The following is a 16,379-nucleotide window of genomic DNA, read 5'->3' as shown; positions in this document are numbered from 1 at the left end:
CTCATTTACCTTTTTTTCCTTTTCTCATCATTTTTCAAAATTTAAAATTTTTATCAAAAATCTTGCCTATAAAAGCAGACTATGGAACCTTTTAATGCCTCTTAATCAATATTATACAGCATAAAGCATATTAAATGAAAGTAATTACGTATAAATTTATTTTATTATCTTATTTATTAATTCTTTAGCATGTATTGTTTAATATTAACTTTTCTGTACATTAAATATGATATCTCCAAAGTATGAATGCCTTGTAACGAAACGAAAACTTAATTTTATGTTGAATATTTGTCACAAACATTAGATTATTAAAATATATGTTGGATATCCCTTAGTATGAGACTTCATGACTCTTGTTGTCTAACGTGAAATTATATGAAATTATACAAAAATGAATCAAACGCATTTTAAAAGATTGTTCTTGTATTATAAATGCTATTCGCAGATTTATTAGTTGAAGAAAATTACCAAATTTTTGCCGATTTACAAAAAATGATTTACAAAGCATATTTTTATAAGGCTTAAAAAATCTTTAAAATGTGACCGGTGACGGAAATCCATGGTAACCAACCGCGGTTCCCGTTTGGAATGCCATAAGGAATAATGATCTTTATAAATAATAATTATATTTGGGTGTTTAAATTTTCCGAAATTGTAAATATTTTGTCAAAATTATAGATCCAAGGTGATGTGATTTTTGCATCCCTGGGATGGACGATACACCCAAAGTGTCACCTTTTTGGGATAACATGAATTTTAAATATCATGAGAGTTCTGCAAACCATATGCACAATATCTATTCAGCCTGACTTCTTGTATATATGAGTTAGACTTCTTAAATATTGTGCTTGGGGCGATATAAGCATTTCCGAGATTACCATCATGCTCTATAGTATGCTACTTCTCCCTGGTTCTAGCTCAGTTCCAAGGATATTGGCGTTCAAGGATTTGGCAAGGTCCTTCCAAAGTCTCTCATTCGATGAGAGATTTCGGAAGAATCTTGCCTTAAAGTACTCCAACTCTTGTTCTTTTGTTCCTAAATAGTGAGAAAAGTTATTTGACTACTTAAGGTAGAGATTATCCGAGGTCCCTCATTTGATGAGAGGCCTCGGATAATCACTGCCTTAAAATTGTACACTTGTAGTCCATGAGAGTGTAAGTATACATTGATAGGACAGCTTTCTTCTGAAGTCTTAGATTTGATGAGAACCTCAGAAGAAAACTGTCCTATTTTATAGTAAAAGGAGTTTCAGGAGCTCCAAAGCTCCCTTTCGTAAGGATTAGGAGCTTTGGAGCTCCTGGTTCGGAGATGTGTTTCGCATCTTTCATCAGCAAAGGACATTTACCATCTGGGACTCTGTTGATGGAGACTCAGGAGCTCCAAAGCTCCCTTTAGTAAGGATTAGAAGCTTTGAAGCTCCTGGTTCGTAGACGTGTTTCGCATCTTTCATCAGAAGAGGCCCAAATGGTAAATAGCCTCTGCTGATGAGCTTCAGGAGCTCCAAGGCTCCCTCTCGTAACGATTAGGAGCTTTGTAGCTCCTGAAGGTAAGGTAGGATTGCTCTGATCTCTAATCAGTAGATGCCATGCCTCATTATGAACTCTACTGACAAGAGATCAAGAGCTCCAAGGACTCCCTTTTTAGTTAGTGGCGTTCTCACCATTTAGTAGGATTGCTGATCCTACTAATGAAGTGATCACTTAGTATACGTTTTGAATAAATTGAATTTTTTTTAGAATTTAGTATTTTTTATAGACATCACATGTATATTATAAATACATAAATATATTCTTTAATTCAAAAAATTCAATTCGGTTTTGGGATGGGTATCCCAGCCCCAAGTATTCAATTTTATTCAATTTTTTAAGAATTTTGGGTTGGGATGCCCAGACCAAAACAATCTTTATATTTTGATGTGTAGATACGTATGTGTGCATCATTGTTGTGTTATATATTATGTTTTTAATGAAAAAAAATCTGATTCAAAAAAAATTATCACTAATTACCCAGATTTTCCTTACTTTTACCACTCCCCATGTAATTTCTGGGGAAAACGATAATTCATTTTTTTATGGATGAATAGATCGTTTTCCTAGAAAGGACCTCATATCTCTGGCTAAAAAGAGTGTCAGATCCTAAATAGATTATTGATCTAGTGTACAAATCCAATAAAAAGCCTATTTTTTTGGCTTTTTTGGTGCTCATTTTTTCGAAGATCTACATGAATATGGGGAAACCATCGGATTTTTTTGGTTAACCCACATCTTCATGTAGTCTGGACTATCTTTCCTCGAAGGACCTCTTTACGGGTGTAAAAACTCATAAAGTTCTCAAAAGATTCATTCTCGATCTCCATGCTGAAAGAATTTACAATAAAAAAGAGATCTACGCATCAAACTACAGCCATAAATGAACTGAACCCCTAAAGCTCAGCTCTTAGTTTATCAAAAACGTCGAAATCCTTCTCATTGCAATCAAATTTTCTCAATAACTCATAAGAAAAATCGAATTTTGATTAAGCCGATGTTATAGGTATCACAAATACTACAAACTTGAGCAATATCGAAATTGCCAGCAAAAGTTTGAAATTGCATTGCTCATATTTGTTTTGTAAACTAAAAATCTGCTTATATTATTCATTAATTTTTTATATATTATTCATATACTTTAATAAAAACAATACTATTTCACCTTAAAAATGAATTTCATAAGTCAATATTATTTTTTTGAAAATGTATCAATTTTCGATTAAAACAACATGAGAATAAAATTTACGCAAAATTATTTTAAAAAATGGTTTTAAAAATTTACAATTGATGAAGAATAAAATTGCAGGAAGTTTTGAAGTTTAATTTTAAGAAAAAAAATTCGGATATTATTCATGGATCTAAGTAATCTGATATTTGAGTATCGGCACTATGCATAAAACATATATTTATAGTTTTTTTGGATTTTTATGATTTTAAATATATTCAAATTTGGCAATCCAATAGATTTTTAAAAAATAGGTAAATAAAAATAGATTACATATGCAGCAGATTTAGAACATGAAACAAATCTTATAGTGACCCAAAAAAAAAATTCATGATCCAAAAAAGAAAAAAATTGGCTAAATGTGAATCAAACCTTGGCATAATGAATAATTATGTCAGATGTTTCCACTACACCGGCAGTTCGAAAAATACCCTTGGTGGTTCTATTTAATAGCTACTCCCAACGATAGGCGGTGTCCCCAGCTTTAGAGGGGTGGTAAAAGTAAGGAAAATCTGGGTAGTTGATAATATAAAGAAAAAATAGATAAATTGTATGTTTTGAGAGTATTTATCCACATTCACTCATATGAATTTCATTAAATAGTGTCTTTTTACTCCCAAATTTATTTTGAATTATTGAAATCAAAGAAAAAAATCAGAAAAATTTCTCGAAATTTTTATTTTCAAAAAAATTTGAATTTTATATTGAAAACTAACACTGGGAGGACGATAGGGCTGGAATTGGAGATACCCCGCTCACTTGGGAAAAATACGGATCTATAGTCAAAATATTAGAATTCCTGATAAAAATTTGAGTAGTAGAATATGATGGGTTGTGTGACTTTTTTTGTTACATCTATATATAGACGATGCATTAAAATATAGGGTGTCCAACGGTGCGTTTAGCACAGCGCTCTATATGAGACTATTAAAGGAGATATATGCTGATTATAAATATATAATAAAAAATATGAATATATGTATATGATGAGTAAGTTGTATTTTGGCGCCATGCCGGGATATAAAATGAATTTTGAGACAAGAGGCGGTTTCGTGGGAAATTTTGGCGGTTTTTTTTCATTTTTTTAATGAATCATAAAGAAAACATCCTCGCTCTTGCAAAAAAATGCAAAGACTGTAAAAAAATCTACGAGACATTGGTAAAATGCTTCGGTATGGATGCTCCTAGCTATTCCACTGTAACGTATCATGTTAGGATGTATCACTTCATGAACAAAAAGGCGCCCATCATAAAAATTGACAAAAAATCGCCGGATCAAAGAAAAATCAAAGCAATTCTTCAAGCGCTAGATGAAGACCCAAGAGCATCACTCAGAAGGATAGAGGAGATGACAAAGATACCACGTACAACAGTCAGTTATTATCTGCACAATTATTTGAACTACAAACTAGCGTATACACGTTGGGTTCCGCACAACCTTAATTCAGTTCAAAAAAAATCTAGAGTCCAATCTTCGAAAGAGCTCCTCTCTATATTGGGTGCGTATCAATCCAAGAAGTTTCGCTTTTTAGTAACAGGGGACGAGTCTTGGTTTCAATATGCAACAGAAGCCAAAATCATGTGGATCCGAAGGATGAAAATCCGCAAACATTCCCGAAGAAAAAAATTGACACACCAATGATGATGTTGTCGGTTTTTTGGGGCGTGAATGGCATCATCGCAATTGATATTCTTCAAAAACCTAATACGATGAATGCTCAGTATCTAATTGACAATGTTCTTACTCAAATTATCAATTCTGATGAGTTTGAGAAATCCAAACAACAAAAACAAAAGTTTGCAATTCATTTTGATAATTCAAGAGTTCACAAAAGTCATAAGGTAATGAATTACTTGGTGGAAAACAATGTCAAAGTTGTTCCAAACCCAATTTATTCACCTGGTATTGCACCCTCTGACTTTTATTTATTCGGCACGCTAAAAAAGAGAGCTGAAGGACGCGAATTCGCGAGTCCAGATGATCTTGAAAATTTTGTAAGAGAGCAATTTGAGCAATTTTCTCATGATGATTTAAAGCGTGTCTTTCAAGCCTGGATCGATCGCTGCGAACGCGTGATTGAATCCAATGGTGATTATATTTAAATAAACTTTATATATATGTAACTTGTTTATTTCTATTCGCAGTATTCAGGTTTGTGCTAAACACACCTTTGGACACCCTATATATTTATTTAAAAAATTAACATTAATTTTAAAATAATTTATTTTTTTATCTTTTATAAAAGAAGCTATATATAGATGATGTCAGATATTCCGCGATTAATTAAACATTGTTTAAATCCTGAATGGAATCAATGGAGTCATAATCAAAGACCTCATAAACGAGAAGAAGAAATTGAAAATAAATATTTTCATGAATGAAAGATTCACTACCATAATGAAATAAAAAAATAAAAAAATAAAAAAATTTTTAAAAATTCATGTCTTACGAAAAATTAAACGCAAGACTATCAAAAGATAGAGTTGAAAGAGTAATGGTAATGATGAAGATGAATTTGATGAGTTCAACATTGAACTTTAAGAAACTAATGATTATTTGAATTTATGAAATCAATTATTTGATTCATTCTTTCTTCAATCTCTTCTATTCTTTTTGTTAAATCATCAATTTTCATTAATGAGGTGATTCTTGATTGAGGAATAGATTTCAAACTAACCACTCCTTTTATTTTTGAAATTTTGAATCCATCAACTTTAAACATTTTATTCAATTTACACGTTGTCAATTCTTCAAATAATTTTTTATTGTTAGCATAATAGTCATTAAATTCTTCAACAGATGAAAAAATTTTTATTTCAGTAATTGGTTTAACAATGTTTATTTTTTGTTGAACATTTTCACTTTCATTTATTTCTTCCTCCTCTGTTTCATTTATTTTTAAAATTGGTTTCATTTATCATTAAATAAAAATTAGAATATAAGTGATGAAATATATTTTTTAATTAATATTAAATCAGAAATGGCGGCAGGATTCTTTAAAAAATTATGGGATGGAATTAAGAAAGCTGCGGGTTGGGTTCATAAAAATATTATTAAACCTGTAGCAAACTTTTTGGCACCAGTAGCGAAAACGGCGGGAACTATCATAGGTGGAGTATTAGGTACTAAAGCAGGTAATCCGGCGATGGGAGCACAAGCAGGTAACGCAATTGGTGGAATAGCTGAAGGAATACTTAATAAAATAGGAGGTAGATAGTGGAAAAATAAATATTATTTTTATCTTAGTATCGGTTGAAGTCTTTGATAAACTTTTTCTCCTTTATTTAAAATTTCTCTTATTGGGGCAGCTTTTGGCGTTATTGATTCAGCAACGTCACTAATTGCTTCTTTATTCTTAAATATCCAATTTGCTCCTTTCTTCATTGTTTCCCAAACTTTATGCGCTCCTCTTTTTACTTTATCCCATAATTTTTTAAAGAATCCTGCAGCCATAGTTGATTATTTCATTAAAATTAAAAATTCATTTTCATCTTTTAATTTTGATTTTTTATTTATTAAATAAATGACGACTAACTATTTGGTGCCAAACACTAAACCGATTAATGGAAATGTGTTTCATTCATTCGAAAAGATAAATGAAATATTCGCAAAGAATGACGGTAGAAGATATTATAGAGAACTTGAAAGTTCATGCTATGACTCTGATGCTCCATATTTTGATGATAAACAAACTCATTTAAGAATTACAAATCCGGCTCATGATGTGAACCAATTAGGTGACACATATATTAAACGCAAAGTTAAAGCAACTCTAGTTTCAAATAAAGCTTTCACATGTGATGCCGCTTTTAAATGCATGCGTTTATTCGTTGGTTACAAATCATCAAATCAAAGCTTTAAACAATTAGAAGTAGAAACCGAAAGAGGTGATGCTGGTTATCTTCAGATGGATTGCGCCCGTGAATCTTTCGCATTTGCAACATATAAACCAAAATCAGAAAGGAAAGTTAAAAAGTTTGTTCATTCGTTATATAATAATGTTCAAAAATATGATAACTCAGTATGTGGTAAATATATTGACCCTTCAGAAGTTTTCAAGAAAGCAATGAAGAAGTTGATGTCACTTTTGATATGATTATTCCGGTAAATGATTTGTTAGCATTTCAGGCGTTCGATGATTATCCTAAATCATTTGGTGATATCATTCTTAAATATTATGTTTTCAGGGATACTTTAGTATTTTGTCAGGTTGACCCGTTAAGAGTTGCTGATTTACAAAATTACGTTTATGAAAAGATAACTGATGAAAATTATGAAAAGATTATGAATCATGTTTATAAATATGATCGCAAATTCCAACAAATCGGACTTCCTGCCAAATTAATTACAAGCTTAGCCGCTACATCTGCTGACGCAACAGTTGATGACGTTATTATTTCATGCACAAAGATGGAAGTTTTAGAGGATAAATGCATTACACCAGGATACGGTTTAATTGAAGAATCAGTTAAAGCAATACCACGTTTATTTAGTAAGGAAGATCCATTCATGATTCCAGCTCAACATATTGACGTTCGTTCACTAAATGGAGGTTGCATCACTCCTGAAGGTATCAGCTCAGATTTCTCATACGCTCTTCATAATGTTACAGATGTTGTGTTAACATTTCCGAAGAATGCAATGCAAAGAACGGTTTTAGAAAATCCAATGCTTCGAGGTCTTCAGGTCACTATAGATTCCAGAAACTTCCCCGATCAAGCGATGACCACAGTGGGTGACATATTCTTTACACGTATGCTTCAAGCTTCTGATTTAGATGGAGTGAATGAATGCACAGAAGAATACGAGGACTCATTAACTAGACCACTGAATGATTTCAAAGCGTTGAAGTTTGCGAGTCTATCTTCACCAACATTCTTGAGTTCATTAAGTACAAGAAACATTTTATTCTCAACTACTGAATTGAAATTACCCGTTAGCTCACTTATTTCAGTAATGTTTTTACATGAATAACCGGCGAGGAGTTCAGAAATAATGTCTGTAAATCTGTTTTTACCTGTTCCCTGAAGTCCTTTCAAAATAATTGCTGTTTCATTCTTGATTCCTGGATGTTGAATCATTGATGCAATCCAGCCGAGAAGGTATTTATACACTTCATCGTTATTATCACAAATGGCTTCTTTAATGAAATTCATAAACATCTCAATTTTTGAGTAATCAAGCTTTTCGAGAATGTTGTATTTATAACCTTGAAACGTTGAGAAAACATCTGGAGAATCAGATTTAAAGCAAACACCCTTAACGGTTAATGAAGACAATTGATTTAATAGTACGTCCCATGCTGTTATTGTTTTACCTTCTTCTTTAAATAATTTAATCATTTTAAGTGACTCTTTCATGTTTGATTGAAGAACGAATGATATTTGATTCATTTTGTCGTGGATATTATAGTCCTTTTGAATGAAGTATTTGTTTCCATAATCTACAAAACGGATTACACGTGATAAATCCTCAATTACTTCAGAACTGTTTTTATACTGATGATTTTCAGCCTTGCGTCTAATATCTGTTATCAAAAACGAGTCATCAAGTTTTATATCAAATGTTATTTTTGGCTTACGTAATAAAGGTAAAACATATTCATCATAATATTCCTTTTGGTATAGTTTTAGAATCTTCACTAAAACAAATGGAGAAGTCATTAAATGTGCATATCTACCACGTGCTTTTTCAAAATTACTTTTTGCATTTTCTGTTAAACTGCAGAAGTTATAAACGTTATCGTATGCTTCATTAATTAAATGATTAGGTAACGAATTAATTGCTTGAAACAGTGTGAATAATGTTATTTCTTTTTCCAAATTCATGTTCCCACCGTCATTATGTACTTCAAAATCACAGATGCCATCAACTATGCTCTGGGCAAGTTTATCGTCAATGTTTACATCTTTGTTTTCATTCATTATACTCTTTATTTCTTCGTTCTTTTGTTCAACTCTTACCTTAATATTCAAATCATTTAATATATCATTCACTGTTCTGGTTAATGTTGAATCATAACTTCCGCGAATGAATGAGTATGTATTGATTGGTTCTGATGCATTCTTGCGAACTCTTGAATCAGCCATAACTACTAAAGAACGCTTTGAATCATCAATAGAAGTCATTATGTCAATATCATAATCATTGCAAGAATAACATTTAATCATTCTGTTCGAAACTGCATAGAAGAAATTAGTGTTGCAATAAATGTGAAGACCTCCTGAAGCGGTTTTAACGATAACATCTTTATCCGAAAGTTTTGATAAAATATCTTTTCTAACTGTTTCTTTAAGTTCATCATTGTATGATTTATTGATATCAACATCTATAATCGTTAAATTTGAAATTTTATTTACTAATAAAGCCATACCAGTTTTCCTTCCTCTTCCTCCATCGTGTTTGAGGTAGTTATGTAAATCAATCTTGTTTTCACCAATTCTTTCGTTGAGGGTTTTAGTTTCTGCCACAACTAATTCCTCAGCTAATGAATCAATAACTTGTTCATCAGAAATGATAAAGTTATTGTTGTTGTTTGTTGCTGTCATTTATATAGGAATAAAAAAATAAAAATAATTTTAAAACTAACTTTATTTTTGGACTGCATCAAATTTCCAGGACTGTTGTCTAAATGTCATGTTGTCTCATTTTTTCAGAGAAGTTCATTAACCTGGTAGCACATGGTAACATGGTAGCACCTTCAGTTCTTCAAAAATAATTCATAACTGCCTTCCTCCTGTGTTGTTGTCTAAATGTCATGTTGTCTCATTTTTTCAGAGAAGTTCATTAACCTGGTAGCACATGGTAACATGGTAGCACCTTCAGTTCTTCAAAAATAATTCATAACTGCCTTCCTCCTGTGTTGTTGTCTAAATGTCATGTTGTCTCATTTTTTCAGAGAAGTTCATTAACCTGGTAGCACATGGTAACATGGTAGCACCTTCAGTTCTTCAAAAATAATTCATAACTGCCTTCCTCCTGTGTTGTTGTCTAAATGTCATGTTGTCTCATTTTTTCAGAGAAGTTCATTAACCTGGTAGCACATGGTAACATGGTAGCACCTTCAGTTCTTCAAAAATAATTCATAACTGCCTTCCTCCTGTGTTGTTGTCTAAATGTCATGTTGTCTCATTTTTTCAGAGAAGTTCATTAACCTGGTAGCACATGGTAACATGGTAGCACCTTCAGTTCTTCAAAAATAATTCATAACTGCCTTCCTCCTGTGTTGTTGTCTAAATGTCATGTTGTCTCATTTTTTCAGAGAAGTTCATTAACCTGGTAGCACATGGTAACATGGTAGCACCTTCAGTTCTTCAAAAATAATTCATAACTGCCTTCCTCCTGTGTTGTTGTCTAAATGTCATGTTGTCTCATTTTTTCAGAGAAGTTCATTAACCTGGTAGCACATGGTAACATGGTAGCACCTTCAGTTATTCGAGACGTTGTCGAAGAGGAATAAAAATTAAATTTGGATTGAGTTTAAAAATTCATCTTTATTAAATTCATCTCTTCCAATCAATTTATTTATTCTATTAAATTCTTTTATTTTTGCCTCACTCAGTTTAAGGATTGAACGGTAAGTTTCTAATTTTTCGATTATTTCCTTCTTCTCTTTATCGTTTTCAATTACTTTAGTTTTATGGGCATCAACCCCACCGCATTGCGACTTCTTTTTGTAATAGCATATTTTTGATTTAATTCTGTTTAGTTTCTTTTTATATTCATCGTCTGGACTCTGAATCTTAATTAAATCAGGACTCTTGGCTGCTTTGTTGTCACTCATTTCTTACGAAATAAAAAAAAATTAAATATTATTTAAATATAATGGAGTAATAAAATAAATCGGAATTTCTATTAATTTATTGTCAACTTCAACTAATACATTGCCGTTAATATATCTAACAAATTCAGCTATTGTGTCAAATCTTCGTCTTCTTTTTGTCATTGATTTATTAGTTTTTCCATAATCGAGATGAATCAAAACTTTATCCCCTTGTTTAAAATTCATGAGCCCCGAATTAATTTGTTCACGTTTAACATCATTCAACCTTTCCATTTGCTTTCTAATATATTCCCATTCTTTTGAAATATCATTTTTCATTTCCACTGGTTTCATGTTTATAGTTCTATGCCATGTATTATTATAATAATATACTAACTGTTGTATGATGGAGTCATGATTTCCATCCCAGTATATCTGACCGTTAACCCCTAACGCATCTCTAAGAGTTCTCATTACCGCATCAACTATTTTATTATGAAACGTATATGGAGAGGATGAAAAGAAAAAATTAATTTGTGGGAAATAATGAGTCATAGTTGCCTGAAATCCTTTATCACCATCACCCCTGATATTATCTACTCTTTCATGATCTAGTAAGTATTGAATAGCTCTTCTTGTTTCCTGTTCTGTTTTCCCTTTCACTGGAATGCAATATAAATATCTAGTGTTAATGTTAATGGCAAATAAATAAGTAACGTTTCCTTTTGAATATTCTAAATGATCGATTTCGTATGAATATGGATATGGTGCAAATGAAGGGCGACTAAATTTTTCCTTTAACGGTTGAATTTTCGGGTCAATTGGTTTATTTAATATCTTGAAATCCTTTTTAAAATCTTTTTGCTTCTTTAATGTTTGAAATGGATATAATAAAGTGAATGATGAAGGATTAACTGAAGGAGGAGGCGGTACTGTCGTTGGAGGTTTTGGTGTTGCAAGTGGTTTAATTTTATCTGCTTTGATTTTGGATGATGAAGTTTTGGAATTCATTCCCCCCTTCATTAATTCTGGATGTATTCTATTCATTTGTTTTAAATATGCTGTATATAAAGGTTTGATATACTTTCCCGCTTCGAGTTTATGTTGAAGGATGAATTCCAAAAGTTGATCTTCATTTAAAAGTCGGGCTGAATATGGTTTAACTAATGAATCATAAATTAAAGCTTGTGCTTCATTTATGGTCTGAAGAACCTGGGCGTTTTGCACCTTTTGTTTTTGCGGCTCAGGATTATATAAATTATATAATTCATCAATATCTTCTTCTGTTAATACTTTATTTTTGAAATCTTTCAACTGTTTAAGTTGTGATTTAGTTTTTCCCTTTGTATATTCATTATTTTTAATTTTGTCTTTAATTTCAGAAATTATTTTATTATGATATTTCAAAATTTCATTTTTATAATATGGATAATAATATTCCATATCATCACCCGTTATATTATTATTATATTTTTGGAGATATGATTTTAATTCATAATAACTAAGAAAATTTTGATTAAGTACTAAATCATAAATTAAATTTTTTAAATCTGCGCTATCCATTTATATAAAAATAAAATAAGTGTTTTAAGGGTGCCCACCTCTTTGAATCATAGTATCAAAACCATTATTTATGGTTCCTTTTGTCTCTTCTGTGGCATTTCATTAAAAATAAAATTTTAAATTGTATTAAATAAATGGCATACAACATCCATTTTCACAACATACAGCCTTAGTGTGTGCTCCTGTTAATGCAGTCTTACCGATTGTTAAGCGAGTCATTGACCCGTTTTTAAGTTGTAAATTAATATTTTGACCATCAAATATCACTTTATCATTTATTATATCCAAATAATTTTTAGGTGTTAATTGTTTATTTTGTCGTAAACTAACACCTTTCATTTTTTGTGCAATCTTTTTAAAACTTCCATCAATTGAACCGTTGAATGATGTATAACACTTAGGACATAAAGCAACCATGTTATCACCTTGTTTCTCAATTGCTAAACCCAATAATTTTTTCTCATGTGCTTTTTCTTCAGCTTTATTCTTTAATTTAGGTTTAAATTTCTCATCAAAACAGAAGAAATCAAATGGTGCGAATTTGAAAATGTTTTTATCATAAAATTGTTTATCGGTAACAATTGCTTGAAATGCTTGAGTGTTAGGAAGATTTGGGTCGCCAGCGATTGCCCAATAAGATGAATCAGTATCACCTTCAATGAAATGAAAACGATTAACATTCAAGCATTTATACATAAAATCATAAATGAAAACTAAATACCAGTATTTAGCATTATCTAAAGTGAAGAATGCCTCTTGTAAACATGTATCACATCTATAAAATCTATCTTTAAGCATCACTTGATATGTATCCTCACCTATTTCTCTTATGTTTTTAAACTTATTTGACATACATGCAACGCGTGCCTTCTGTGCATTCATTATTTTAGTCTTTGCGTAATTTTGTGTATTCATTGCATCGTAACCATATGATCCATTAAGTGAAATTTTGCAAAATAAACTTTTTCCTTTATTTCCTTCTAATTCAGCCTTTTGTCTTTCGTTCATAAATTTGTTCGCAAATTCATTAAAACAAGTGTTTTTCGTAAATGTTAAAATTGATTGAATATCATCGATGATAAAATGAAATCTGTCTATTAGATACCATAGATAATAAGAAGAAAATGGTTGATATTGGTTGTGTGTTGATGCTAACTGAGTTAATTTCCTCTGTTTCTGGTCAACTGGTAGATTGTTTGATTTCATGTAATTATACATAAAACTACCAATTGTTTTTTCATCTGTGATAATATCTAAGTTTCTTATTATCGGTAAAAAGTTTATGTAATCATTAATGTATTTTTCATCAATGTGACCCTTTACTTCAGCCACGAATAAAGTATTTTTCTTCTTAATTATTCCCAGTGCTTTTGCTTTCTTTGTTGCTGTATCACAAATGATAACACCATTCAATCTTCCCGGCATATACATTTTATGGTCAGTATATTGAATGAAATCATGAGGATTAGATGAAAATGATGAAGGATATAATGAATTAAAATCAACACCAACGAAATGAGTCATAATGTTGGTGGTGTCCTCATTTGATACAGTTTTAGTTTCTGGACTATATGAAAGTTTATTAATGTGCGTGATTCCTTTAAGATTTACTCTATGTTGAACATTTGATAGACCACCAGTAATTCCATTACGGAGAATGTGATAAGCTTCAACTGAATCTAAAGTCATTGGTAAATTATTTTTTAATGCATAATTTCTTAAATTGATTCTTAAACGTTGAACATCTTCATTTTTATTTGATTTTACGACATTGCAATAACAACACATTAACTGACAATTTTCTTTGGTATGTGGTTTTTCATTATCGATTCTATCCAATGTTGGTTTATTTGCATATGTAAACGCTTTACCACACATTTTGCATTTAGATGAAAGGATTAAATCGTGATAGTATTGAAAATCATCCATTGAAACATTATTTTTAGTATCCCTTTCTGCTTTTTCATCTTGTTTCTTATATGATTCAATTTTATATTTCCAATACTTTTTCGTTAATTCAAAACTTGATTCTATCTCTTCCTCAGGATATTTTTCATTAGGATTAAAGTCTTTATATGCTAAAGCGTAACGAATCATTGAAGCATTCGATGATAAAGAAAGATTATGAAGCATATCAATTTTATAAACAAATGTTTCTTCAATAATTTTATCAATTGGGTCAATCATAATTTCAACATCTTTATTGCAATAATGAATAAAATATTCTAATCTATTCTTAAAATTTTTAGCATCATTGAGATATATTTGATAATCACTATCTGATATAGTTTCTTGGGTTAATGCTGAATAAAATGAATCTTTCGTGAATGGTTCCTCTTTATATAATTCTTCTTCGTAATTCTCCCATGTGATGAATTGATAAGGGAAAAAGGATTTAACACGTGTTTTATTGTTTCCGAAATCTTGAGTGAATTGGTCTAATGTCCCACCCGCTATATAATTTCTGATGTCAATAAATCTCAATTCATATGAAACGTTTGTTTTCTTTACAATGATTTGCTTAAATTGAGAAGATGAACCCAGCATTGATTTTATTTTCCATTTTGCAGTGTTTAAATCATGAAGAATTAAATTTAAATCAAACTTTCCCGAATTAAAACCTATGATATTCACTTTATTGAATTCCTCATCTAGAAGTTCTTTAAATGCTTCCTTCTGTTTTTCATTTAATGTATGAGACTTCAATAATTCTTCATATTGTTCAATATTTGATTTAGCAACTAATGAACAGGTTGAAAATAAAAACTCAATCCAATCAGAAATAAAAGAATCACTTGAAGTTAAGCAAAAATTCCTCGTATATGTTTTATCATTTAATTTAACCGTTGATGATACCATGAATGGTTTTAAGTAAGCGTTCAAAGTTGCACACTCAGAAAGTTGTAATTCTTCTTTAGTCTCTAATGTTTCGAAGTCAAAAGTAATATAATATCTTGTCGGTTGATAATATTCCTGCAAATTGTGAGCTAATAACCACTGATATATCTTCTGTTTCGTAATATGTGGTGCATATGGTTGCTGTCTTTTGCAATTGAACGTCTTGAATTAATCTTCCATTATTTTCTTTACATTTCTCACAATGCTTTAAAAATCTTCTTTGGTTTTCCTTTCTGGATCATCACGGATAGAATAAACTTCTTCTTTACAATATGGACAAACTTTATAGCCAGTGAGTGCTTCAACGTCTGTTATTCTGTCAGCCTGAAGTTTTCCACATGGACTCTGTGTTAATAAATATTTACTGTTCAAATTCTGGATCTATCATTATTGATTCCACTAATGGAAAGTCTACCTTATTTATGTCCACGTCTTCTGGTTGAGGATCACAATAATAGAAATCAATATTAACATTTAACATTCTCGCTAATCTCTCACTTTCTGATGAAATGTCAAACCCTTCATATGCATCTATTGCTTCATTTAAATAGCTTCTACGAGTTTTAGGATTAACACCATCAGGAATGTTATAGAAGCGTTTAAATAACCTTCTACCTTCTGCTCTAATTTGATTATCATTCATTTTAGCTGTTCCGTTTTTGTTCATTTATGTAAGAATAAAAAATTAAAAAATAAATAAAAATAAAGTTTATTTTTTAAAGCCCATAAAATGAATTAAGAACACATAAATTTTTATCATCCGCGACGTGACGAATACATTTTAATTTACTCAAGAATGCGTACCCTGATACATTAAATCTAATTCCTGTCTTATTTAATTTCACAACTTTGAAAAGGAATGTATGAATAGCTATAAAATGATGAGAAGATGTTTTATGGGTTGCTTCCATTTTTTCTGAAATAAATGAATAAATATAATGCTTATACGTTTTCATATCTTTTATATTCTTAATAACGAATGGTATAGACCTTTCAACTTCGTCTTCCTTCGGTGCTGTTCTTTTATATGAAACATTATTAGTATCTTCAATAATGAAACCACAATCACACAAAATTTTATAGGTTCCAATGGTTTCTTTTGATATTTTATCTAATAAATCAAAAACTTTATCAACACCTGTGCATTTATTTAAATAATAATTTGTGTAAATATCATGATCTTCTTTCTTAATCGTATTAGTTGCATACGTCACGTTTTTAAGAGCTTTTTTGAATTTTTCGGAATCTAAAGGTGGTGAAAGTAATATACAAGGGTATTCTTCATTATCAATAAATTGTAACTTATGTTTACGAATAAATTTAGTACCTTCTTCTGAAAGTGTTTCGTCTATTTCACCATCTAATAAATTTTGTGTTGATTCTAAGACATAATTTTTATA

At 30.6% G+C, this 16,379-nt stretch overlaps 5 protein-coding genes and 1 pseudogene across 6 annotated transcripts, besides 4 other annotated features; 1 reads left to right on the top strand and 5 right to left on the bottom strand.

The window, feature by feature from the left end:
* Positions 1–14: part of a mobile genetic element that runs on past the window's edge.
* Positions 15–1,243: 1,229 nt separating this feature from the next.
* Positions 1,244–1,423: a mobile genetic element.
* Positions 1,424–3,636: 2,213 nt separating this feature from the next.
* Positions 3,637–4,938: a mobile genetic element.
* On the top strand, positions 3,733–4,858 carry TVAGG3_0652150 (annotated as a pseudogene). The gene has a single exon. A coding segment is annotated over exon 1 (1,126 nt).
* Positions 4,939–5,993: 1,055 nt separating the features above from the next.
* On the bottom strand, positions 5,994–6,209 carry TVAGG3_0652130 (uncharacterized protein; the record flags this gene model as incomplete). Its single annotated transcript, XM_001294382.1, has 1 exon — positions 5,994–6,209. The coding sequence occupies one exon, from the start codon at positions 6,207–6,209 to the stop codon at positions 5,994–5,996; it is 216 nt and encodes a 71-aa protein (XP_001294383.1).
* A 1,379-nt stretch (positions 6,210–7,588) lies between these two features.
* Positions 7,589–16,379: part of a mobile genetic element that runs on past the window's edge.
* Positions 8,479–9,304, bottom strand: TVAGG3_0652120 (Prim-pol domain family; the record flags this gene model as incomplete). The annotated part of the gene is made up of 1 exon (XM_051241679.1): positions 8,479–9,304. A coding segment is annotated over one exon (826 nt), but the record flags the coding sequence as incomplete, so codon positions are not given.
* On the bottom strand, positions 10,219–10,539 carry TVAGG3_0652110 (uncharacterized protein; the record flags this gene model as incomplete). The annotated part of the gene is made up of 1 exon (XM_051241678.1): positions 10,219–10,539. One exon carries the CDS (start codon positions 10,537–10,539, stop codon positions 10,219–10,221), a length of 321 nt encoding a protein of 106 aa, XP_051088265.1.
* Positions 10,561–11,541, bottom strand: TVAGG3_0652100 (integrase core domain containing protein family; the record flags this gene model as incomplete). The annotated part of the gene is made up of 1 exon (XM_051241677.1): positions 10,561–11,541. One exon carries the CDS (start codon positions 11,539–11,541, stop codon positions 10,561–10,563), a length of 981 nt encoding a protein of 326 aa, XP_051088264.1.
* Positions 13,441–14,268, bottom strand: TVAGG3_0652090 (DNA/RNA polymerase superfamily; the record flags this gene model as incomplete). The annotated part of the gene is made up of 1 exon (XM_051241676.1): positions 13,441–14,268. A coding segment is annotated over one exon (828 nt), but the record flags the coding sequence as incomplete, so codon positions are not given.

The sequence above is a fragment of the Trichomonas vaginalis genome, chromosome III (assembly GCF_026262505.1).
Source record: "Trichomonas vaginalis G3 chromosome III, whole genome shotgun sequence".
In the NCBI taxonomy this organism is placed as follows: Eukaryota; Parabasalia; order Trichomonadida; family Trichomonadidae; genus Trichomonas; species Trichomonas vaginalis.
Note: the sequence above shows the minus strand (reverse complement) of the source record. Positions and strands in the feature narration are given on the sequence as shown.